The 24,906-nt window shown below is 39.5% G+C and overlaps 1 protein-coding gene across 2 annotated transcripts; it reads left to right on the top strand.

Annotated features, from left to right (window-relative positions):
* Positions 1-2,584: 2,584 nt before the first annotated feature.
* stk40 (serine/threonine kinase 40) lies at positions 2,585-23,911 on the top strand. Of its 2 annotated transcripts, none has more exons than XM_007249627.4 (11): positions 2,585-2,813; positions 6,913-7,039; positions 7,321-7,406; positions 8,341-8,484; positions 9,929-10,153; positions 10,262-10,314; positions 16,463-16,578; positions 18,693-18,837; positions 19,051-19,170; positions 19,439-19,523; positions 20,157-23,911. In XM_007249627.4, the coding sequence occupies exons 2-11, from the start codon at positions 6,922-6,924 to the stop codon at positions 20,373-20,375; spliced, it is 1,311 nt and encodes a 436-aa protein (XP_007249689.2). In that variant the 5' UTR covers positions 2,585-2,813; positions 6,913-6,921; the 3' UTR covers positions 20,376-23,911. The 2 variants fall into 2 exon arrangements, with proteins under 2 accessions (XP_007249689.2, XP_049336366.1); XM_049480409.1 differs by lacking the exon at positions 2,585-2,813 and adding an exon at positions 6,684-6,702.
* Positions 23,912-24,906: the final 995 nt, after the last annotated feature.

The following is a 24,906-nucleotide window of genomic DNA, read 5'->3' as shown; positions in this document are numbered from 1 at the left end:
CTGCCCACTGTCTCTCATTTACTCACAGGACTCTGTATGCACACACGTGAATAAACAGTATGTTTGTGTGTGTTTTTTGTGGGTCTGTGTAACAGCATTATTGATGAGTCCTCGCCATGACATGTGCAATGAAGTGATGATGCTGCCTTCTGCATTTCTTTGTTTCTGTTAGCCTCAGTTGTCCAGTATTGCCTTTCAGTTTATCTGCGAACACTTTCAATGGAGGACAGAGTAACAATTCGAATCACCATGGTGACAGTAACTATGCTGTGGCGTCAGAGAAAAATGAGAACAGTCCAGGCACGTTTTAGACCCCCACATCACGGCTTCCAGTCACGCACTCTCATAATAGCCATGTGAAAAAAGAGCTGTCAAAACATGCTGAGGCAATAGGTGGTAGGACTAGACACACTTACCTCAGCCCACAGTGCTTCTCTTTACACTGCTGTACAGCACTGTTTCTGTGCTGCATCATTTTAAACACTGATCATTTGAATTCTGATACAATTTATTATTTAATTAAAATGACTTTTTTAATCATTTTTCACATAAAAACTCCCTTTGGGAGAAATCAGTTTTTTTTTTCTTAACCCATTAGGGTCCTTATCCAGTTCAAAATTGGATCATTGGTAAATTAACTGAGAAGCTCACTCATGTGTTTTCTTTTTGTATAAAGAGAGAACATGACTCTAAATATTTTAATCTTTAAACACTAATGTAACAGAAATTATACAATTTCATAACGTGTATTTGTTTGACATTCTGTTCTAGAGTTTGTGTCACAACTAGTTTGCATGTAAAACATTTAAAACATTTGTATTGTAAAATGGGTTGGAACAGACCTAAAGAAGCAAAAAATATTACGTGAAATCTAATCTCCAGCACTAACCTAGCACACCTACATTCTGTAAATAAGGTCAGATAAGCACAGTGACACACTGTCCTAATGCACACAGGATGTTCAGTATATGTCACTTAGGTCTTCATAAGTTTATAAAATCAAGGACAGACTGCTGTAATGAACTTTCACAGCTTTTTGTAAAGGTCTGTGACATATGCATGTCACCATGAGCTCTTTTAGTGCTCTGTTGTGCTTTATATATACATATTTCTTCATGCATAAATGCACTTAACTTAAATAGTTTGTGGGAAATGATTGAAATATGTTTTTGTCTGAAAGGGTCAAATAATGAAGTAAATGTATGTAAAGGATGTATGCAACACTGTACCCTTTTCCTGTTATGCATTCTTTTTATACTTTTCTGTCTCTCCTTACATTACCCATGGGTCGCCCACTCTCACAGTATGATTCAGTCAGTTTCCACCCTGAAAACTGTGGGTTGGCCAAACCTAAGCCACAGGCTGATAAAAATGTTTCATGTGGCTAAAAGCAAATGCTGTGCTGAGTCAAAGCAATCAAAAAGAGTTATGACCCTTTAAAAGAACGACATGTATTTGACAAGCTACTGCTTACTAGTCCAGTGCTCTGAATTAGAACAAGCAGCATGGGTGGGGTTCAGTTGAGGAACTGTTGAACTATCTGAAGGGTCTTGCACATAGAATAAATGTAGTAGTAGCAATATTTGATTAATTAGAGAAAGCACTGAATAGCTTTCTCTAATGCTTGTGTAACCTGATTTTTTTGCATGTGTGGTACCTGTCATAATTTTGTATCATTGCATTTATAAAAACACATTATTCCAGATGAAGGCAGCAAAACAATGTAAGAATTATTTATTGATTTATGGTGTACAATGCACTAGTACAGACATTTGAGAAGTTTAAATTAAACTATATGGACAGACTTATTGGGACAAATGTCTATTCATTGTTTCTTTTAAATTCAATAGTATTAAAAGGGTATTATTCTGTTGTCTGCAGTCCAGGAAAGACTTTCTACTTGCTTTTGTATTTGATGATTATTTGCTATAATGATTTGATTACATTCAGCAACAAGCATGTTACTGTCAGGATGTTAGAAGGTCACCACCTCAACTTATCTTTAACTGATGGAGCACCACCATTCCAGATAACACACCACAGCTCCACAGCTAGCCCATACCATTATACATGGTGCCAATAGGTTCATGTCCATCTTTACATGTTTAGCAGTAAACATCTTCTCTACAAGGGCTGGACAAGCTGTGTGCATGTGTGTGTGTGTGTGTATTTGCCCATCTGTGTCAGCAAAGGGTAAAACTTTGCTTACAGTAGCTGGATGCATCATTTATTAGAAGAAGTGTCCACATATGGACATACATATAGACATCACTTAGTGATTAAATAATATTAACTTCTTAAACTCATTCTAACTTGTATTCCCTTTTTCAGAAGACACCTATGATATGGCTCAGTGCTGTATACATATATTAATAAATCATCGATATTGGTAAAGAAAAACTGAGCAATAATCAAATCATAAATCACTCAGTGTATTCATTATTCTGTTGTCTTATTTCCAGTTAAAGACAAAAGGCCCGAAAACGAGTTAGACTTATTGGCTGAGCCGGTCGGGAGAGGAGGGTACTCGCCTCTGATTGGGTTAGTCGGGCTGCCCCTTACTGTTCGTGCGTCATTTCCGTTGTCAGGTGGTGCTGCTATGGAAAGATGTGATCAGTCCGACGGGACGAGGCTTTTCAGCGCGGCGACGCTTCGCTTCTCTAACAGCGGAATAAAACCGTCCTTTCTCCCACACAGCGCTGCGCGGCAGCGAGCCGACTGTTCCTGCGCCTCTCCTGAGTCCTGAGCTGAGATGGCGGCTGCGGTTTAGTAGACGGCAGAGGATCCCTCCCCCCCGGCGATTTGATCTCGAGGTGAGTGAGTGAGTTGTTAAATGGCCCGTCAGTCCGTCGAGAGGCGGCGAGCTGAGCAAACCAAACCAAGCCATAACCCAGCTGAACTGGAGCTGCAGAAACCGGCTTACTGCCTTCATAGCTTTTGCCGCATGTTTCACTCTGCAGGAAAAACTTAATTATTGTAGTAAGTTATAATGTTGAAAACCGAGAGGAGCTCGACCCTTACAAGTTCAGCTGGAAAAAAAGACAGAATAAAGTGTCGGCTGCAAACGAGGCAGCTAACCCCTTAGTTATTCTAGCTACCTTAGCTAGCCTAGTAGCTCAGTGCTCAAAACAACCCGGTGTTCTGTCGAGTTATGCTACTCATTCATATGTACTTCTTTACAGCACTGCTCATGCGCTAACCAACCTTTTTTTGTACTGTTTGTTTTTCATGATCATTCCGTGAGTTTTTATTGAGAGCATTAAACAACCTGCTCAGATGTTAAAACAATGTAAAGCAGTTAAAAATAATAATTAACTACAAAAAACTATAACTATAAAAAATACGGTTTCTAATCAAGTATGTGATTTTATTTTATTTTTTTTATTTTTTTACTTTAAGGTACTTGACAGTGATTTAGCCTATTCACATATCCTACCTAGTATTTTCCAATAAGGTGCTTTTTCTTGGTACTTTTACCGTTTTATATAAATTAAATACTACCAGGGTAGCACAGTTGAAGAAGGTAGCACAATTCGACACAACACCGGTCTAGTTTGTTCTAGAGGCGGAGCGGCAGTAAACGCTAGCTAAGCTACTTCACTAACGTAAAACTGACATTTTACGTCCAGTGTTAAACTAACCTAACGTTAGCTGCAGAGCTAACGTTAGCTAACTAGTAAACACTGGCCTGTTTATTCAAGCTGGATTGTAAGTTAGCTATACTATGATCTGTATACAAACACCCAGCGCGGAGCAGAGATCTCATTCCTCCTGTGACTGATGTGTTAGCTAGCTAAGCTAACCTATCTACAACTCTAGCTAGCTATTTACCGTTAACACTTAACACTGTAGCAGCAAGCTAGCGTTAGCATCATTTGATCCTTAATGATGCGAGCAAACCAAGTCCTGTCTCAGTTTAACCAGTTACGTTAGCTAAATATTGCAATAACGTGCGGGTCTCTAATGCAGTTTTAAAAGTATGTATCGCTGTAGGGTGAGCGACATTTTTTTGCTAGGAATAATACCAGATCCAACTACAGATCGTTTAAAGTCATTCTGACTAAACAATCTAAGCTACCTGGTCACCATATCCTTACTGTAAAATCTAGCTAGCTAGCTAGGTTAGTTCCTTGTCTAAATATTTGCAACTACATTTTTTGTTGTGAAAAACTGTTATTAATGTTTTGTACTTTTGAAATGTAGCTTAATTATCTACGGATTAGAGGGTCTGAATTTCTTTATAAATCAATAGCAACATAGGACCAGTCAAAACAACATTAACGTTATATGTAAGTTAAGTTAATAGATCTGTTTTTTTTGCGAGTAAATATAATTGCTGTGGAGGGAGCTGATATCTTAAACATGCTACTAGTGGAAACTGAGTTAGCGTTAGCTAAACTTGTGGTTAACTTTAACCTGACAACATAATGACCAGCGACCTGCAAGCTGACGCTTGCCTGCAGAAGACCGGTAGCTTTAAACGTTAGCCAGATAGTTAGTTAGCTGGTTAACTAGTCTAGCTACACTTGTCCCTGTTGGCCTAGTTGGAATTTAACTAACTCTGTTAGTGTTTGGTAAGAAAACTGCTTTACATGCAAGTGTTAACTAGCATTGATTGCCACACGCTGTGAAAACGTGTGCCTGACTCTAAATTTAGCTGCCTCGGTAGTGACACGGCCATTAATGAGCCAAAGCGCATTACACTCAGATGAATTACATCATAACACCACAACAGCCAACTTGCTACACAGTGTAGCACACGATTAAACACTCATGCAAGCATACAAGCATAATAGAAATGACCGTGAAATGTCTTTAATAAAGCTAGTTAGTTGTACCTGATTGTTATGCAATCTGCACAGCCTTTCACCCTCTACAGACTAAATAAGCAACCATACCATCCATTGTCTGAAGTCTTGAGAAGACAATTGTTGTACCTTTTTTGTTTTTGTATTTATACTGTTTATTTCATTCTTACAATACTGTCTCTTACTGCAAACATTGCTTGAATACATTTGCACTGAGGCTATAAGGCTAAAATGGCAAACATGTAATGGATTTGTATCCCCACAAGAGAGGGACAGATTTTATATCTATAGTAGTCTGACACAAAAAAAAATCAACAGTTGGAGCAGCAGGCTTCAGAAGTGGCCGCACTACTTGTTAATTATTTGTACAAGTTTGTTTTTCTGCATGTCATTCTTTTAACGGAGGTAAACATCATACAGTGGTTGGTTAACTCTTCACATGAAGTGTCCTCAGATTGGACTCTGATTTATATATCCTGGTTTTGAATGCTTGTGCAACATGCAGCCTGCCTTCTATAATTCCCCTTCATTTCTTTTTGTGCTTGATGTAAACACATGGTTTCATTTAGGAGCGGACAACAATAGTGGCTGAAATCTTGCTAGATAAAGCATGGGCATGGTGTCACTGGGCAAAGCTGTCACGCAAAAATCTGTTAATATCTCAAAGGGTAATGACCATGTGATCATGTCTGTCATCATGTCTGTCACATTGTCGGCAGTCTGGAGCTGGAGGAGAAAAAGAATCCCTGTCGAAAGTGAGAATTTATGTACGGCTGCAGCCAAATGAACTCCTACTCCCTCCAGACTCGCTGTGTGTTCAGCTGCAGCGTGCAGTCAGAATGGATTTCTTTATGCTTTTTCTTGTCATTCAGTTGTACGAACCCCCCCCCCCCCCCTTACGTGGTGTACTATGCTTTTTTTTTTATAGGACATCAATCAGAAGTGTATTAAATAGGCGAGCTTTTTGCCTGCTCTAAAATTGGTTTGCATCAAATATCTTCATTTTTGCACTTTCGTTAGTGAGTTCTTTTTTTTTTTTTTTTACCCCCATTTCTAAGCATACGTTCATTGTTTCTGATTCATAAAGCAATTGCGAAACTTTGAGCGCCTTTGTGAATCATCCTGTGTTTGTATTGGGCATGTACTTCCTTCTTACAGGAACCAGAGTGTTTCATCAAATTAGAGGAACCAATTTCCTGGCAAAACAAACAGGTTCCCTTGCTGTAGCTGGCACCAAATGTTTACACTGTAGTTAAGCTTGGATAATTCCTAAGATGATTTTGAATATTTTTTGTTTATTTTTAGGCATTATTGTAATTCAAAAAAAAAAAAAAGGTTGTGGGATTTCAGAGTTTTTGTTTGTCAGTTTGTCATACACCAGGCAGATTTACAGATAGATTTTTCAGATTAGGAGCAGCAGGATTACGAATGAGGGAGAAAGCATTGAATTAAAACAGCAGTTCACCATGCAACCATGATCTATTTTTGTAGACTTGATCTTCATTTGGGATGTGTGTATGAGTGGAGGCCCATCTGTTATGCATGCAGACCCTGTGCACGCAACACATTTGGCGATTTTCAATGGGCTGATGCCCACTGTGTCCATGCATAGCTTATGTATGTGTTCCCATTTGTGTTGGTGAGGTCACATCAGGAGAATTCACACCAGCGGCCATCCCCTGTTAATGCAGATGGGCCTGTGATGGCCTGCCATTCAATCCGAGCCAGTTCTGTGATTGCTGTAAAGAGGTGGGGAGGGGTTATCTCTATCTGAGGCCATCCCCCATCCCCCCATACATTTTTTTTCCCTTTCTGTGACTCACCCTTTGCTGCCAGTCTACTGGAAGCCATCGGTAGTGGTGGATTGGATGTTTTCTTTTAGATTTGGAAAGTGGTAAGCGCCTCTCTCTGTGTGAGTTCTAGCTGATAAGCCATGTACAGATGATGGAGCGGCTTGCAAAAGTTAGTTTTTTGTTACCTCGTCAGTGTCTAATGTGTTTATATGTCTATTTGCCGTTTTTGTTTTACGTAAATTTTATTTTATTTGTTAAGGAACTTGTCCTTATGCTTTTTTTTTTTTTTTTTTTTTTTAAATGTTTTACAGACCTGCAGAATGTCTAAGCGTCGTATTTCAGAGAGAGGGGCAGGGGAGTCATCCGGCAGGGCCAGCAAGCTCCTTTGTCCGGGGATATCTGGTACCAATGCAAAGAGAGCTGGTCCCTTTGTCTTGGGTAAGTGCACTAAAACCACTGTGTGCAAAAAATTGATTGCTTTCTTTATTGTTATTGCGTACAAAGTGTGTTCTTTTACTCTGCAAGGTGTTGCATGTGAATTGACTTGCACCTTTACTTTAATGCATAGCAAATTCTAACAGCTCTGAGTGCAAAGGTGAACAGTGTAATTAGCAGTGTGAGTTTGCGTAAGGGTTACAGGGGAAATTGCAGGCCAATGTACCTGTACCTTTTGGCCTTACAACAGCTGTTCATTTCTACCATTTCTTTCTTTTTACCAGGGGCCAGACTGGGGAACTCTCCTGTGCAGAGCATAGTGCAGTGGCTTGCCAGGAAAGATGGTACAGATGACTTTTACCAGCTAAAAGTGAGTTAGCTTGTTTTATGCTAAATAAAAAAAAACTCCTGTTACCATGTGATCTTTATAGGGCTTTGGGATGAGAACAAAAGCCTCACTGTCTTTCAGTCAGTGTGAAACTATTGACCTTCCTTACCAGACCTCTTTCAAATTGTTTGTTTATGCCCTATACAGGAACATCTGACCACTGCAGGCAGTTCACTTAAAATTAATGTAAAGACTGTTTTAACAAAGAAAATGCATAAAAAAATACTTTGCATAAAACAACCATACTTCTGCACATAGTTGTATGTAGGGTTGCAGCGGTAACCGGTTTCACGGTATACCATGGTATTAAAATGCACGGTTATCATACCGTGTGTGTTTGCTTATTACCGGTAAAACGCAAGCCAGCGGAGAAACTCAGGTTTTAAGGTGTGAAAGCCTTAAAATAGAAATCCCTATTGTGAGGATCATGTCAGAAATAAATCCCCTCTTTCTGCAGTATCTGGTTATATACCAACTATTTATGTATACACTGCCCTTAAGAGTAGTGGAAAAACATGGTTTCCTTCACCTGATGGTGTAGTTTCTACAATAAATAGTTAATTGAACAAAAAACCTTTGTTGTAATTTCTTTAAGGGTCAGTTTAATAATATATGTAACAAACTGTAATACCGTGATAACCGTGATACCGCAGTATTTTCTGAGACGGTTATCATACCGTGAAAATCTCATACCGTTGCAACCCTAGTTGTATGTCTAAGTTTCTTATCTGAGCTGGATCTGTCTGTGCTAAAGGTCGAGCGACTGGTTTACCTCTCACTGTATGACGAGGTTGTTTATCAGGTAATCTCTGTTGACTCCGGAGCAGGAATTGACTTATTTGTCACCCCTTGAATGATAAGGTCGTTGAGAAGCCCAGAGTGCTTTAAAACAGTCTGTTGGCCTTTTCTTCTTTAGATATTGACCTTAGAGGAGAGAATGGACTCGGCTGGGGAGACGCAGGAGGAGAGGCAAGGCAAGATGTTGCTGCACACCGAATACTCACTGCTGTCTCTGCTCCATAACCAGGATGGAGTGGTGCACCATCATGGCCTCTTTCAGGTAAGAGAAAAGCAAATGTGTCAAAAACTAACATTCTCATTCATTTTGAGCTGGTTTGGTGGTTTCTCTCCTACGACTTCCTTTTAGCAACTAAATTATATTCGTCACATTCTGCAAAAGCTTATGTGGCTCCTCCTGTAGAGTGTGTTTTTTTTTTTTTTTTTTTTGTGTAAACATTATTTCTAGAAGAACATTTTGCTGCACAGTACTCTGTGACTCATCAGTTAGTTTAGTTTCTGTTTGAGCCAGGCATTTTTCTCCCACTCTATCATCTGCCTCACTGCCGTCGGGGCTCCTCCTTCCCTCCCAGTGGAGCAGAGCTTCACAATTGCATGGCTAAGCTGTGGGCACCATTCATTCAGGCATACACTATTGATTGGGTTATTATAGCTCCTCTCCAGAGGGGGGTGCAAACTGTAGATCACCTCTGCGAGTCTGTGGAGGCACAGTCATTTCTCCTTAACCTGTCCGTATGATAACCATGCTTCAGTCACTGTCCAACTGTATTTAAATATTGATTCAAAAAGAGTATCTTTTTTGATCGTGTTTATAGATATTACATAGTTTTAGAATCAGTAGTTAGGTCTCATTTATTTATGTTATGCCTCATTAAGATTTGACCTGAAATACCTGTGCAGTGGAATAGGCCCCTAACTGTTGGCATTTGAGTGAGTGACTTCTTGAGGATTTAAAAAACAACTGTGTATATCCATGGTCCTTTTTTTCTTTTTGTAAAGATAATACAACATTTTACAGAATGCATTGTGCTGTATTTTGCAGCATATAGGCCCATAATCAGAACAGCAGGGGGCATTCTCTTAGTAGGAGTGGTCCTAGACAAGTAATGTTGAAAAGCTATTGAATGGTTAGTTGTTAGCTGGTGTCACCTTTTTAAATGCATTAGCTCTTTGATCTTTGTTTTGTTGAATAAGTGTGTCAGAGAGATGGGTGCATTTGCATTACTTTACCTTGTGGCTCAACTGTGTCTTAAACCATCTCCTGAAGTGGTTTGAGTGATTGGATTTGTATCTGTTGTAAATGGGGTTAACACCTTAATTTAATATACATTACGATATGGGGGAAAACATTGCAGTATTTTTTTCCCTCCATATATTGCAATATAAAATCATTAAATTTAACTCTCACAATTGTGTAAAAAAATATTGGGTAGGCTGAAGATTAAATGAAGTATTTGCGTTTCTCTGTAGCATTAACCAGCTAAAAAGTTTGCCACACCTTAATTGAATTTGCCTTATGCAACATAGGACACCTTGTGATGAGAATATTGCTCATGCTTACATTGCAATAACAGTTCTGAAATTATAATGGTCTGTGCTGTACTATTCAAGATGCATGATGTGACCAGGTGTAAATAAAGCTTGTAATTGTAAATTCTCATAAAGGTTGTCTTTTGAGAAATGTTTGATTTTCTCCTGGTTTGTAGGATCGCTCCTATGAGATTGTGGAGGACATGGAAGCCAACAAAGTGCGCAAGATGAAGAAGCGGATCTGTCTGGTGCTGGACTGCCTGTGTGCTCATGACTACAGTGACAAAACTGTTGACCTCATTAACCTGCAACACTACGTCATCAAGGAGAAGAGGCTGAACGAGCGCGAGGCCATCGTCATCTTTTATGACGTAGTGCGAGTGGTGGAGGCACTGCATAAGGTGAGTAGTGGCTTATGGATGGCTTTAGAATGACATATTCTGAAAGTGAAAATGCACCCACCCAAATCCATGCACCCACTTTAATGTGGTTTTATTTACTTTTTGCAGAAGAACATTGTGCATCGAGACTTGAAGCTTGGAAACATGGTACTTAACAAAAGGTAGGCCCAGACTCCACTGTTCTCTTTTGCTTGTGTACCTGCTGTGCTGGAAGAGCTCAAAGCCTCTCTCTTTCATGGGTTTGGCCTTCTGGCAGCGCTGAGGCAGGTGCTTACTCACCAAGAGAAGTCTGACTTGGTTGACTCGCCCTAGGCTCTGAAGTATAAGAGTGTGATTCAGCCCTGTGGTTGGAGTTTGGGTAGCTGGAAAGAGGGAGCCTCTTCCAGTGAAAATAAGGTGGCATGGAACGTGCCTTCGCCTTGTTCTCTGAAAGAGCGAGCGAGTGAGCAAGCGGGGAAGGGAGGGAATGCAAGGGACTACACAAAGTCAAGGGCATTTTGGGTCAACGAGTGCAACAAAATTTCAAACTCTTCATGTTGCGTGTGTTGAGCCTTTTCTGGGCTTTATTAAACTTCTCTCTGCTGGATTAATTATATATGGTGTTGTGAGTCAAACGTTCAGTGAACCATTTGATTTTCGTGCTTGTTGGAAAAGGCTTAAATTAGTAAGCTGTGCCCTGAATAATTTAAATTCCTAAGTTCTAGCTGCTCACATTTGCATGCATGTGTCTCTGTATGCTTGTACTCTGTTTGGAACTGCAAGGAGTCTCATGTGAATACTCCATTAGTCTGATCTTGAGCGCATCCTCTTGCTGTGAACGATGTTAAACACTGGCTGCCATGCTTGTGTCAAGACCACATGAGTTGTTGGAGTACCTTAATCCACAAAGTCAATCCAGGTGTCTTTCAGGAATACGTCATAGAAAGCTGTCCATGTGTACATGCAAGTGACTCTAGCAGAAACCACATTCATATTTATGTTCATATATTCAATGCAGAAGGCGCCACACGTACATCCCTCTTGTGAGGGGTAACATTTATGTGCACATGTTGTTGCTGTTTATTAAATTTTATTACTGTTTAATAAACTGCTTTGCAGTTAAACAAGAACTTACTTTTTATGGAAGTCAATGTAAATACATTTTAATCCAAGTCATTTTGCAGAGTCAGGAAATTTTGGAACAATGTTAAGACATCTGCCAGGATTTAAACTGTTAAAGTGAAATATGGCATGGTTTTTTATAATGCAACAGAATATAAAAGACGGTTTAGTTTTCTTTTGCAGAGTTGTGTTCTTTCAGCAAGAACTAAATGAATATAAACAAGATGCAGAATATAAATATGGTAAAGGCAGTAAATATTTGTTTAATACCTAGACTCAGACTTTCTGCGTAGTCCCCCTACGGTGATGAAAGGGAGTGCTCTGGTCTGGCTGGCTGAGTAGAGGTAGAGAAGAGAACACTCTGTCCCAGCTGGAGACAAAGCAGAGTGCTGCCAAAGGATCCATAGCTCAGAGCTGAGTCACACACATGCACACGTCACCCTGGCAGGGCTCCCCCTCCGCAGTTTTTCCACATACCTCTTTTGCCCTTTCGTCTTTTCAACCTGTTCCTTCTGCTGTTTTTTTTTTTTATAACATGTGCTTTCCGAGAAATAGAAAAGGAGATGTGGATGTTACTAAGTAACAACATCTCTGACTCTCTGGATAAAATCATGCTCTGAAGGATTGCATAAAGGCAGCTTGTTCAGTGAATGAGATTACCAGGAAAATATTCTTTCATTTGAATGTTTTGCATAGAGCAGACATAGGCCTGGATAGATACTTGAATTGAAAGTTGCATCACATCAAGTTTGGAGGGTCATGTAAGTGTAGAGAAATTATTATCTACAGTACTGTTCTGATAAAATCTGTAATGAAATAATAGCACATGTGATCACTAGAGAGCCCTGCCCTGTAGTGTGCAGTTACACTCTTGAAAATACAGTTAGCATATAATTACTGGCCTAAATTGTAATATTGCTTAATTTATTCTGACTATATTCTGCACAGATGGCCTGTCACACTGTTAATGTCCAGCAGATTTTCACATTTGTTAGATTAAAATAAATAAATAAATTCCAAAGTGGAATGCAGACTTGTTTTTTTTTTTTGCCAGATTGAAAATCTGTTAATGTTTCCAAGTATTATTTAGCGTATATATGTTTATAGTTAATTAGTTAGTTATGTGCTTTGTATAGCCTGTAGTTGAGGGCAGGAATTCTCTCTTAATCTTGTGACCTGTTTGAGGCTAAATAGAGGATAATGTAATTGTTTGACTCTGGGCTAATGTTGACATTCATAATTGCTCCAAATTCAAGCCTTTAGTTTTTAAACAGTGTAATACATAAAAAGGTTCATCGTGTCATATGTGTATTTAAAAAACGGCAGCTTTACAGAAGAGAGATTAAACATTCTTAACATTTAAAAGTGGAATTCAATATAAAAAGTTTATTTTAGGTAATTTTGGAGATTTATTTTGGTCCATTCATCAAAAAGTTGAACAGTGTAAAAGACAGTTTGTGTGTTTGCATGTAGTAAGTAAAAAAAATGGTGATACTTGTGAACAGCGCTTATATTTGAGTGATTATTGTTAATCTGAAATGGTGTTTTGTGGGTACTGTATAGGGTGCACCTGGTGTTAACCCTGGGCCTATATCTACCATATTACTTCTGATTTAAGCATCAGTCTGTTCCAACCTCAATCTTTCAGCTAATTTGATTTTTTTTAGTGAATATTAGGCATTTTAAATAATGTAAGTGAAAGGTCAGTATTATTTGTACAGAGCAATTATGGTTTTGATGACTATCAGATTGCAACCAGGGTAGAGAGAGAGAGAGGGCTGCTTTGTGTATTGACATATTGTAGTGTGTGTTTTTTTTTTTTTTTTTTTTTTTTTTTTTTTTTGTAAATCTTGTAAATCACGTTGTGCTTTTGTTGGTATGTCTGGTTAATGATCAGTAAATACTAAATACTAATAAATACATTTTTATATATTTGCTTCTCTTTTAAAAGCAAGACAATATATTAAGACTCTTTAATTTATGCAATAGATAAACTGTGAAAACCGTGTTCAGTATTTGACCTTTTTTTTTTTTTTTTGGACAAAAATTTCGATTTCGTTACAAGTTTGGAACTAAACTAAATGTAGCCACAAAATAGATGACATGGTGATTATGAAGTTGTCCTTAATGTCTTGGTGTGCCTGGTTAAATAAAGGTTCATAGCTCTCCAGAAGGAGTGTTGGCAATCACTAGTGTCAACCACCAGATCCCTGTTTATTGCACTTCTTACCAAGCTGACCTTTTGTTTTCACACTCCACATGTTCATAGTGGAAGTGATTTTAACTTTAATCAAACACAAACCTTGTCAAAATGGAAAGATTGTCAAATACAGCTGTAGCCCTGCCGCTTGCCTGGCCAGGTCACTGTAGCACTAAGCAGGAGGTTAACTGGTGGTGTGTGGGGTTAGTGTTGTCCTGTGAGAGTCACAGCTCCCCTTTATGCTGGAGATTCACTCACACCTTTCAAACAGCTGCCTCCACCCATTCACACCTCTGTCAATTCTTGGTGAATTGAATTTTTTTTGTCACTAGGGTTCTGTAGTGAGAGACAACGTTAGTCCAGAGTGTGTTTGAATCTGTGCTTAAATATCTTTGTGGCAGGTAGCAAAGCAAGGTGCAAGAAGGGTGTTTCTTTGTTGTTGTCCAACAAAGTCAGTTGTTTTGTCATGAATTTGTTTACCAACAAATGTGTATATATGACTAAAAAATGCAGTGCTTAAAAACTAAAGGAAGGACAAGGTGGTTCTTTTTAGTAGCTCAGGATATGGTTAGATTCAATTTTATTTTTTTGTAATTAAATATTGATGTAGTTACAGTACATATTGGTAGTTAATAATGAGGATGCAGCTAATTGCCATGTTGATAATTTAATATTTTATTGATTATAGTAACAAATAACAGGTAATGAATTGCACCATTACCAAATAGCTGTTGTGTAGCTGTGAGCTTTTACATTTAGTTTATACAACAAAAAAATGAATAATTGTTGCTGATTTAAAAGATTTATAAGACTTTTTCCTTTTGGTTCAGCAGAAGAAGACTTAGAGGGCGTTGTCTTGCTTAAAAATCTCTTAATTTCTGACTTCTGACTCGCACTAATATAACTGTGCACTGCACAGACCACTAAATTTCTCCACAGTATTTAAGTTGTCAACTAGTTGATTACTCTTTGCACACCTAGTAGTCACACCTGTAGTTTATGTATTATAACTTTTCTGATTCTAATTCAAAAACAAACCACTGTGTGTAAATTATAGAATTGGAGAAGTTGTCTTGCAGTGAATTTACTTATTGTTGTATCCCAGAATGACTGTGGCTCTTAGAATCTCTCTTAGTTCCTGTTTTGGCCAGTATTTCTTAAACTGTGGAACTCCCTGTACTGAAAGTCCTGAGTTGCGTTCTGATGGAGATGGCTGTGTCAGGATTTCAGCCTTAAGACTTCCCCCTTACATTTAAATCTTTTAGCTTTTCCCATTAGTTGAGCTATTCTTGGCTGCAGGGAGAGGCTAGGATTCTTCCGGTTTCCCTCATGTGTACGGGAAGTGGAGATGAAGTGCTGTGGATTAGCGCCCCGAGGGACCCTCATGCAGGCAACCTTCATCCGCTCAGGAGATGGAGAAGTATTGATGGAACGACTTACATAGGTTACATAGGCCAAAAGTCCAGCCTTTCCTATGGGATGAAAGAAGAGGAATTCTTACTGGACATTCCTCAGTGTAAGGTTTTTATCTGGCTAGTTGGGAAATCCTGCTTTGTGAAACACCTTCCAGGCATTTATTAAAACAAGTTCTCACTCAGAAGTGTGGTCTACACTTATTTCATGTTCCTGTTGTTGCCCAATGAGACCAGATGGGCACACCATACACTTCCGTTTCTATAAACAGCCGATTTTCTTTTTAAATCAATAGGAAACTCTCCCAGTAGAGCATGAAAGCTTGTGGAACAGCCCTAATTGTAGCCTTGACGGTGAGTCATTGTCAGAGTGTGAAAGTGAGAGATTTGGAGAAGCAATGGAAAAAAGGGATGTGACCGAGAGAGAATGGTTTCATGAGTAAAGCTTTGGTGATGAGACACTGCAGCTGTGTTTTTGGCAAAGCCATACCAACTGGATGTCCCTGCCGTAGCAACGATGTCTACCAAGCAGTTTGTTCAGCACCAGTTGACTTTAATGAGCGAGTGTGTGCGCCTTGCAGTGAAAATAGCTCTGATTACTCCTCTTTACTGTGAAAGGTTAGTCATCCTTGTGTTTGTGCTAAGCCACAGGTTGACTCACTTGTTTGTCAAAGTGCAGCCTCTGTGTGTACTGTCATGTTTAGTTCTGTTCTTTGTAAAGACAGGACATTGCAGTTCTGCAGCACTCCATGGCCCTCTGCCACCCACAACAGTCAGTTGTGATGACACAGTCCAAAATATCAGGCATGTTCATGCAGAGACCAGAAGAGCTCATCTAACGCTGAGGGGAAAGTTCCTCTAACACCTCTTTTATTATTGTTGTTTTACTATAAAAACACGAGACTCTGAACGAAGAGTGATATATATATATATATATATATATATATATATATATATATATATATATATATATATATATATATATATATATATATATACACTTTTTTTTTTTTTTTTTTTTTTTGAGACATGAATTTGATACAAATTATGAAGACAATGTTTGTGACTAAATGTACCAGCCACTATCTCACACCATATATAGAAATAAGAAGTTAGACAGTTTAATCTATTGTGCTTATTTCAACGATATCTTTATTGAATGTCTTTATTATAGTCTACATCAGATTTGCATGTTTTTTATGACTGCAGAATAGTTTACAGATATGCTCTTATTGATGGATCACATTGTTTTTAAGAATTGAACAATTGTGTAAGTGTTTGGAGGCTCTTTTTTTTAGCATTTTGGTTTAGCAACCTTGACGTCCTTAAACTTATATAGCATAAAATACTCCCCCCCCCCCCCCCCCCTGTCTCTTCTTCTTCCCTCTTCAGGTTTTTCAGAATTTCCAAAAAATTGGTGGATGACCTGTCTTGTTTTAAAACAATTACGTTTTACATTTACATATATCGTAAACACTCAGCATCAAAAACAAGACTATTAGCTTTAATAGCTTTTATAAATGGTCCTAAATAAAGTGTGATTTGTGGCCCCCGTAAACATGTTGGAATTAAGCTATCTGTGTCTTTGTGTTGCAGAACTCATCGGATCACAATCACCAACTTCTGCCTGGGTAAGCATTTGGTGAGTGAAGAAGATCTACTGAAGGACCAGAGAGGCAGCCCGGCCTACATTAGCCCAGACGTCCTAAGCAGTAAGTATGCGTGTGTATGTTTGTGTGAGTGAGAGAGGCTATGACTCACCCTCCATGTCACCACTGTAATCAAAACTCATAAACTCAACCACCCACGCTGAACTGATCACGACAGCAAGAATGGCTGAGGGTTGGGTTTACTAAGGCAGATCATTACCTGTGAAGCGTGCCACAGGTCTTCTGGCTGTCTGAGTATGTAGTGAGTGTAAGACATTACTGGTGGATCATCATAGATCAGCTCTGCCCTTGGCCTGCTGTTTTTTAAGTGAGCAGAGTTGAGCCTGCATGTTAATTGGTTTGCCCTAAGCTGCAGCATTTTTAACGTCAAAATTTAGGTTACAAGCGCCATTCTCACAGTCATGCTGTGAGTTTTCTAATTATGATAGCTCCTGAGTTTCTGCTTTTCCAGGTAGATATCAAGGCACTCTTTGCGTTTGTGTGGTTGAAATTGATTGGTTGAGCGTTTATTTGCTCTCCTCTATTCTCGTAAAAACAAAGGGAACTCGGATGTAGATCAGCAGTGGGGACAATAGAACAATGAAGTGCTGCTTGAATGAGTCATCTGCATGAGTCACACAGAGGGAAACTACTCCTCCTTCTCTCTCTCTTTCTCTCTCTCTCTCTCTCTCACTCTCTTTATTTATCTTTCTTTTAGTCTAGGTCTCTCGTTCCCTGTTTTTGCCTTTCTATTTTGGGTTTGGCTTTAAAATTAATGGTGCAGGGAAGGGCACATGCATATACTATGCTTTAGAGCAGGCAGATATGTAGGTCTATGTATTGGCAAAGGCCTTGTTATCAGATATACATCACATACATCATACATCATGATACATGACGTATATCATATATTTCTGTGATAAATTTTGATCTGTTTTCTAACAGCCTTTTATTGTTTTAGTTGCTGTGTTGTGCTCTGCGATGCTTTTTGAGTAACCCTAGTTATTTTATACCCATAAAATAACATACCCATCTTATCTGGCAGCTACCCATTCATAGGTCTTAGAAAGGTGCTAAAGTGGTAGTGATTGTAATGTGACACTAATTGCTTGTTCTCCTATTGTGCTCTAGGAAGCTAGCAGGATTGCTTGGCTTTCTTGGATTGTTTATATATTGGTGTAGTATATAGTTGTCCCCCTTTTGTATTGATGCATGTTTAAATGTCCAACCTTTGGTGATGAAATGGATATACATTTTTCCTTGTGTACAAAAAAAGGTAAATTAAAATGTCAATCATCCTGTCTGGATACATTTATTATTAGTGTCTGTATTTTTACTAAAATGTGCATAATTATTTGTTTTGAGCTCCATACCTGTTTCTTTAGCACTGTAGCTTTAGAAGTCATGCTTGTCTTTGTGCCTGAATGGGATTTCCAATTCTGATCTCAGCTAGTGTTCATTCTACTATGCAGCTGCTTTTGTTTCTTGTCACTTGTGCCTAATGAGGTACTACACCAGTAGTCTACAACCCATCTCCTGGAGAGCTAACCTCCTTTTGGATCCACATTTACTCCACACCACCTAATCTAGCTAATAACTGCATCAGAATCCTTCCTTGACTGACTGTGGTGTACGAAACCACTGTTATAATCTTATAATCATGACAAAAGCTTAATTGCATGACTGTGCACATAATTTAGGAAACTGGGCTGCCTTAAGTCAAGTCAGTACTTTTATCGTCATTCTATTGTACAAGTACACAAGTACCAAGACCGTGAAGCGAGGGTCAAAATAGTGGCCCCCTACTGTAAATGTGTGAACATGGAACTAAAACTAGACGAAAACAATAAAAATAGTGACGCAGCACACTATAACATGTAAACAATACATTACAGGGATTGTTATGATAAATGTTTTAATTTGTGAAAATTATGCAATATGGCTAGTTCTAGTGTATCGTCTTCCTTGTGGCAGACTAGGGTTTGATTCTCCAGCCAGACAAGCACACTACACCTTGGGCAAGCCTCCAAACACTGTGTTTGCCTATATGTGCTACATGATTTAAATGTTTGAGTGACTCTGGATAAGCACGTTGGCCATATGTCACAAATGTAAATGTTTAAAGGTGGTTGGTTTGTAAGCTTGAGATTGTGGGCTAAAAGTGTGCTTTTCTGCAGGTCGGCCGTACCGTGGGAAGCCCAGCGATATGTGGGCTCTTGGCGTGGTCCTGTTTACCATGCTATATGGCCAGTTCCCCTTCTACGACAGCATACCTCAGGAGCTCTTCCGCAAAATCAAAGCTGCAGAGTACTCCATCCCAGAGTGAGTGCTGCATACACCCCTGCTTCTTTTCCACTTGCCGTATAAAACTTTAAAACTGTCATGTTTTGATTGTCCAAGCAACACATTTGTTTTGACTCTCCAATCAGCACATTCGTAAAGTGTCATGTTTTCTCTTTGTCTGTATTATTTGATTTACGGCCACGACTGTGTTTATCCTAACATACCTGTGTGTGTGTATATACTCTTGTGCAGAGATGGGCGCGTGTCTGAGAGCACAGTGTGTTTGATCCGTAAGTTGTTAGTGCTGGATCCTCAGCAGAGGCTGACTGCAGCCGAGGTGCTGGAGTCTCTCAGTGGCATCATCGCCTCCTGGTGAGTCTACGTCTGACACTGATCTCTGCTCCTTCTGCAACACTTCACTGGGTTGTGTAACTTTTTAGTAGAATTCCGAGCAATAGTAACATCATTTCAAAAAAGTAAAGCCTTTACAAGTTTTTCTTTTCTTTCCTCATAATCTTCCTCTTACACAACTCAGGAAGTTCAGTATTTAGTTACTTGTGAGGTTATTGTAAGGCTTATATCACTCAAGAACCATGATTCATAGATGTGTAGTCATCATTTCCTAACCTCTGCTTTGCAGGCAAACTGTCTCATCAGTGTGCGGCCCCCTGCAGGTGGTGCCAGACATAGACGACCAGCTCAACCAGCCGGAGCATCTGCAGGAGGTCAGAACATTAATATCAGACTTTAGGCATTTACTACCAGTGTAAAAAAGACTAGTTTTTCATGTGTGTAGTGCAGTTTGTTACTCTTCTTCATTTAGTGTAATACATTGTTTTCATTATTTACACTATGTCTAAATATTTGGGGACCTCCCTTCTAATGAATGCATTGAGCTACTTTTAAGTTGCACCCCCACACAGCTTGTTCAGTCTGTGTAGAGAAATAGTGCCAATGCTGAGAGAGCGCTATGGAGGGCACTGACTCTTCATGCAAATCTTTTGGGAGCAGTTGGTGACTTGAATGATCACCACACGAAGCCATCCCTGCCATTTGTAGCTCTTTTCACTGAATGCAATCGAATCCTCACATTAAAGCTTTGCCTTAAACTCTAATGATATTATTAAAGTTAAAAATGCCCTTAATATTGTATAAAACAATGAATGAGCAGGTGTCCCAATACTTTAATCCATATAGTGCAATAAAGAGGCAAAGTTGTATTTTAGGTTTCATTCAGTCATTAAAAGTGAAAGTATTGTGCATACTATATCCCCCAACCCACCCATTATTATTATTATTATTATTATTTTTTTGGATGTTTCTGTATGAGTAACCGCTGCTCTCTTTGTGCCTCTCAGGTAAAGGTGACGGAAGAGTCGTCACAGTACGAGTTTGAAAACTACATGCGTCAGCAGATGATGCTGGCCGAGGAGAAGAACACTATCCACGAGGCCAAGAGCTTCCTTAGCAAGAGGCCCTTTGGCAACGTGCCGCCAGTTAGGCGCCTGGGCCACGACGCTCAGCCCGTCAGCCCACTGGACGCGGCAATACTGGCCCAGCGCTTCCTCAGGAAGTAGTGCCATGGCAAAGCCTGCAGCCAGGAGCAGGTCACTGTGAGCGGGGTGCCCCATGGAACCAGCCTTGTGCGGCTGTGTGCTTGTGTGTTTTGAGAGTGTTTGGGTGGGGAGACTGTGTATTGAACTTGAATTTATTTTCTCTTTTAAATCCCATCTGCTACTCTCACTCGCCAAGGAAGCTGAGGACTCTGGCTCGAGCAACACATACACACACACAAACTGTGGGTCCTCGACCCCTAACATTAACCCCCTCCCTCTCATGTGGACATGGACAATTTCAGCAATACTGAATCATGTAGCAAATTCACACACTGACACATACATGTACACACACACACTTGCATACACATCTCATTCTCCTTTTCTACTATCAGCACTTTTCACGGGAACAACTCAGATCACCTGATGTCCATCTGTCCCTCTGTCCTGCCCTCACTGCACCTTCTCCCTTCAACCAGACCCATCCTTGTCGGTCCCATCTGTGTCCACGACTGCAAATCTACCTCTTACCGTCTCTGTCTCTCAGTCCGTGTAGAACTATGCTCTCGATCCATTTGAAAACATGTATCCAAATACGGGGGTAGTGCCACAAGCACATGCTTAAGAGCATTATTATTGTTGTTATTATTTTTATTATTATTATTATTTAGGTGCAGATTTCTTTTGGCGTGTCAAAACCAGCGATTAGTTTTGCCTCACAATCTGAATAAGCTTATTTTTCTCCTGGTATAGTAGCATTTAATGTTGTTGGTTTTTTTTTCTCTCTCCTCTCCTTCCTCCCTCCACCCCTCATTGAAGATTTAAGTTGCTTGGTCTTGCCAGCTAGAGCCTCAGTTTTGAAGGCTGTGTTCTATGAGACTAAATCTGTGATCTTTCCTCCTAAGTTTGGGCATTCACAGGCAGCTAGAGTGTTGTACAGCTGAAATTCTGGTTGCCAAGAAATCTTGGATCAAAAGAGTCGTTTAAGTCGCCTCTTTACATCCTGAAGCCCAGTGAGGTACGATATGCTCTTCCTGATCCTGATTCTCTTATAAAATCCAAAGCTAGTCCAGCTGAGTCCCACTCCCACTACCGTTATTATTATATAAAACCTTCACCCAAACCCATATGGGAATTGGATATCTATTAATTCCCCCAACCACCAAATAAATGCCTTCTGGTGCTGTTCTTAGTTTGACTGGTTATGGTGCTGATGCTGGTGCTGGTAGTGCAGTGTTCTCAGGTCATGGGTCAGTGCTGTGAGGACAGCAGGGCAGTCATGATGCAGAGGTGATATGAGGCCATCAGGAAGCGGGATGGCTTAGGCTGCAGTCACGCGGAAGTATAAGCTCTGTTAAGCCACGTAAGCGCCTCCCTTAAGCTCCACTACGCTCCGCTCCCGTAGTGACCCAGGCCAGCCTCATGGGCCACTCACTCTTTGAAAACCAGCCAGTTATTTGAAGTGCGTCTGTTTGCAACAGGTTCACAGTTCTGCTGCGCTTATTGAGCACAGACACCACGGCTGCTCTTCAGGCCATAGTATTAGGGGGTGGGGGGGTTGGGATGGCCACTAAGAAAACCCAAGAACTTAACTCAAAGTAGTCAGCATTATCCGGGAATGTAAGACCCACCCTATTCCTCACTTTTTATAGTTCCAGTTTGCTTTATTGAGCTTAAGCATGCTTTCTCTCAATCCGTGGTCACCTTGATATTGCGTACTCTCTCAATCATTGCTTATGATGAGAGTTGCAGGATGTGAGTAAGTATTTAAACTCTTGGTTTTGGACTGTTCTCCAAACTCATTTTTAAGCTACTTGTAAATGATCACAGCCGCTGAACATTACTTGCCTTAGATAGATGGAGAGATTGTCATTTAATCAGTGAGCTGTGACTTCAGCTTTGATGATGCTCCAGTGTATCTTAGTAAACAGGTGGTGGTTGTCGTTCATCAGCCTGTGTGTACATGTGACGTGGTCGGTGAGGTTCTGGCTGGTTCCACTAATACCATTACAGTGAAAACAATTATAAAGTACTGTGCTTACTGGTGTCTGAGCTTCCCACCAGAAGTTCTACTTAATATTTCAAGGTTTAGCAGCCCCCCCCAATTCTTTATTTATTCATTGTGTTTAAATGGTCTTGTTTTCATTTGTTAATTTGGATTCCCCATATGTCCTCCCAAGGCGGGATTTCATGAGATCCAACTTTATAACATTGCTGTGATCCCTTTTTTCAACACCCATTCTATGGTATTTTTTTATTTTTATTTTCTTTTGCTGCCACAATTGTTGCCACAATCATTCTGATGGTTTATTAAGCTACATTTAATAACAAGACTGACTTTGCATAGCTCTATTTTTAAGCAGCCTAAATTATAGCACACATTATTAGATTGACGTTTAGAAATGATGTAGATTTTATCCTGCAAGTTTAATACAACACCGCACTCTGGCCAGTGTGTAAATACCATTGTGATGGCGAGTTGTCGCCTGTAGTACAAAACCAGTAGGCTACACCAGTGCTGCAACATGAGATGAGTACTTATCCAAGTGATTTTGCCTGCCACCATCGAAAGCATTAGTCACCTCCCACCTCAATGTGAATTTGTGTTTTTTTTTTTTTTTTGGATATAAAGCAGTATTGTAGATGGCATGTAAGAGTCTATGTGTGGGTGTATGTATGCGAGCATGAGCGTCAGTATGTGTGTGAGAATTATCAGAGGAGCAAATGTAAGTATGACATCATGCTCTTATCTCTCTCTTGCTCGCTCTCTCACTCACAAATGAAAAAAAAAAAATGATCTAAATATAAATGCCCCATCATCCATTAGCAACAGGGTTTAGTAGTGACCCTGAGCGCCATCTTCTAATGGTAAATCTGTAGGCTTACGATGTGACCATTGATGGTGTGGTTGTGTAGTTGGTGCCCTAACCTAGAGGAACTATGTTTTAGGTTATAATTGCTGTTGAATGCCCCATTTCAGTGTCTAAACAGAATCGCTCCCCGCATAGACAGTTTTTTGTAGTGCCCTTGGCGTCCGATGGCCAAGCTGTATTTGCAGCATGAGACGTGTATGTTGTTCAGCTATGTTGTTTCTACATTTTGAAGGTAATTAATGCATGACTCAGACTTGCAAGATGTGCCACAAGATATCTGCGATTTATCAGCCAGATTTTTTGGATGGCTTCGGGTGTTATTAGAAGAGGAATCTGTAGTCCAGTCACAAATACACTAAAACAGAAGACTCATCTCAGCAGTGGTTATTTGGGAGATTTCATTTTGAAGTCGAGCAGTTTAATTTCAAGTATGATTTTTCTCGTCCTGTCGTATGAACCTTTGCATTCTTAAATAACTGGAAACTTTTAAATTGGTGTAGAATGAGATGATGGTAAAATTAGTCATAAGCCTAACAGTTTGGTGTTGTACGCTGCTTGGTTGGATAGATATCAAAGAAGAAACTGGGAAAATGTACAGAGATAAAAACAAATTTGTATAAAAGACATATTTTTGTACTTCATAAAATCTCTACATGCATGTCAGCAATAAACTTTGATATTGAATACCCTGCTTCTTTTGTTTATTTAAATGAGAAACATCTGATTTTTGTCCCTAAGAGAATGTAGGTCCTCTTGTTTAAGCTTAAGGGAACAATAAGACCTCCATACAAACACTGAAGATGCTGCATCACACAGCTGCAAGAATTTTGCATGGAGGAGTGGGGAAAACCTTCCCCCAGCTAATGTTACAGACTGATTGGGTTATTTTATAGTAAATGTCTTATTGAACATTTTTGTTACATTTTATAACTTTGTTTATAAGTAATTTCTGCAGTTTCAATATTGTTTTAATGGGGGTCCTAAAATTACTAAACGACTACATGCTCACTGTACACAGATTCACAATTCTAACAAGAAGAGTGGGGAATAAGTAAAATTGGGGTTAAGTAGTGTATTACATTACAGCAGGGGTGTCCAACTTTAAGGTTTTAAACTGATTTATAAATTCATTATTCTCAATTGATTTTACTCTCACTTAATTGTACACTGCACAAAACAAATAGTCAAAGTATTTTAGGGAGGGTCAGGGCTTGTTTCAGACAGTGAAACCAGCTTGGTTTAGGATTCACTGTTAAGTTGATCCAGCAAATTAAATGTGTAAACATCAGTTAAAAAAATTACAGTAATTCCACAGTATGTGGAATTTCCTAAATAATTACACTATTCTGAGTGAACTCTAAGCAATGATTAGCCTCAGTCCGGAAAGGCCGGATTCCTACACAGTTTAGTTTTCCAGCTCGCCTGTTAACTGCTAGGTTTAGGGTCAGTTACAGCAGGACAATTAGCAAACTGTGCAGTACTTTGGTCCTTGGTTTTCCACTCTGCCAAGAGACTGCTGTTCTGGTAGTCAAACCAGCTCCTCTGATGCCAGTAATCAAACTACACTCGACGTTCACCATTTTTATACATATACATAAAGCTGCTCATATGTATCTGGGTGGTTTTATGCATTGTCCTGTGGTTACATGATCAGTTGCTTTAATTAGTAATTCAGTACT

The sequence above is a fragment of the Astyanax mexicanus genome, chromosome 6 (genome assembly GCF_023375975.1).
Source record: "Astyanax mexicanus isolate ESR-SI-001 chromosome 6, AstMex3_surface, whole genome shotgun sequence".
NCBI classification, from domain to species: domain Eukaryota; kingdom Metazoa; phylum Chordata; class Actinopteri; order Characiformes; family Acestrorhamphidae; genus Astyanax; species Astyanax mexicanus.
Note: the sequence above shows the minus strand (reverse complement) of the source record. Positions and strands in the feature narration are given on the sequence as shown.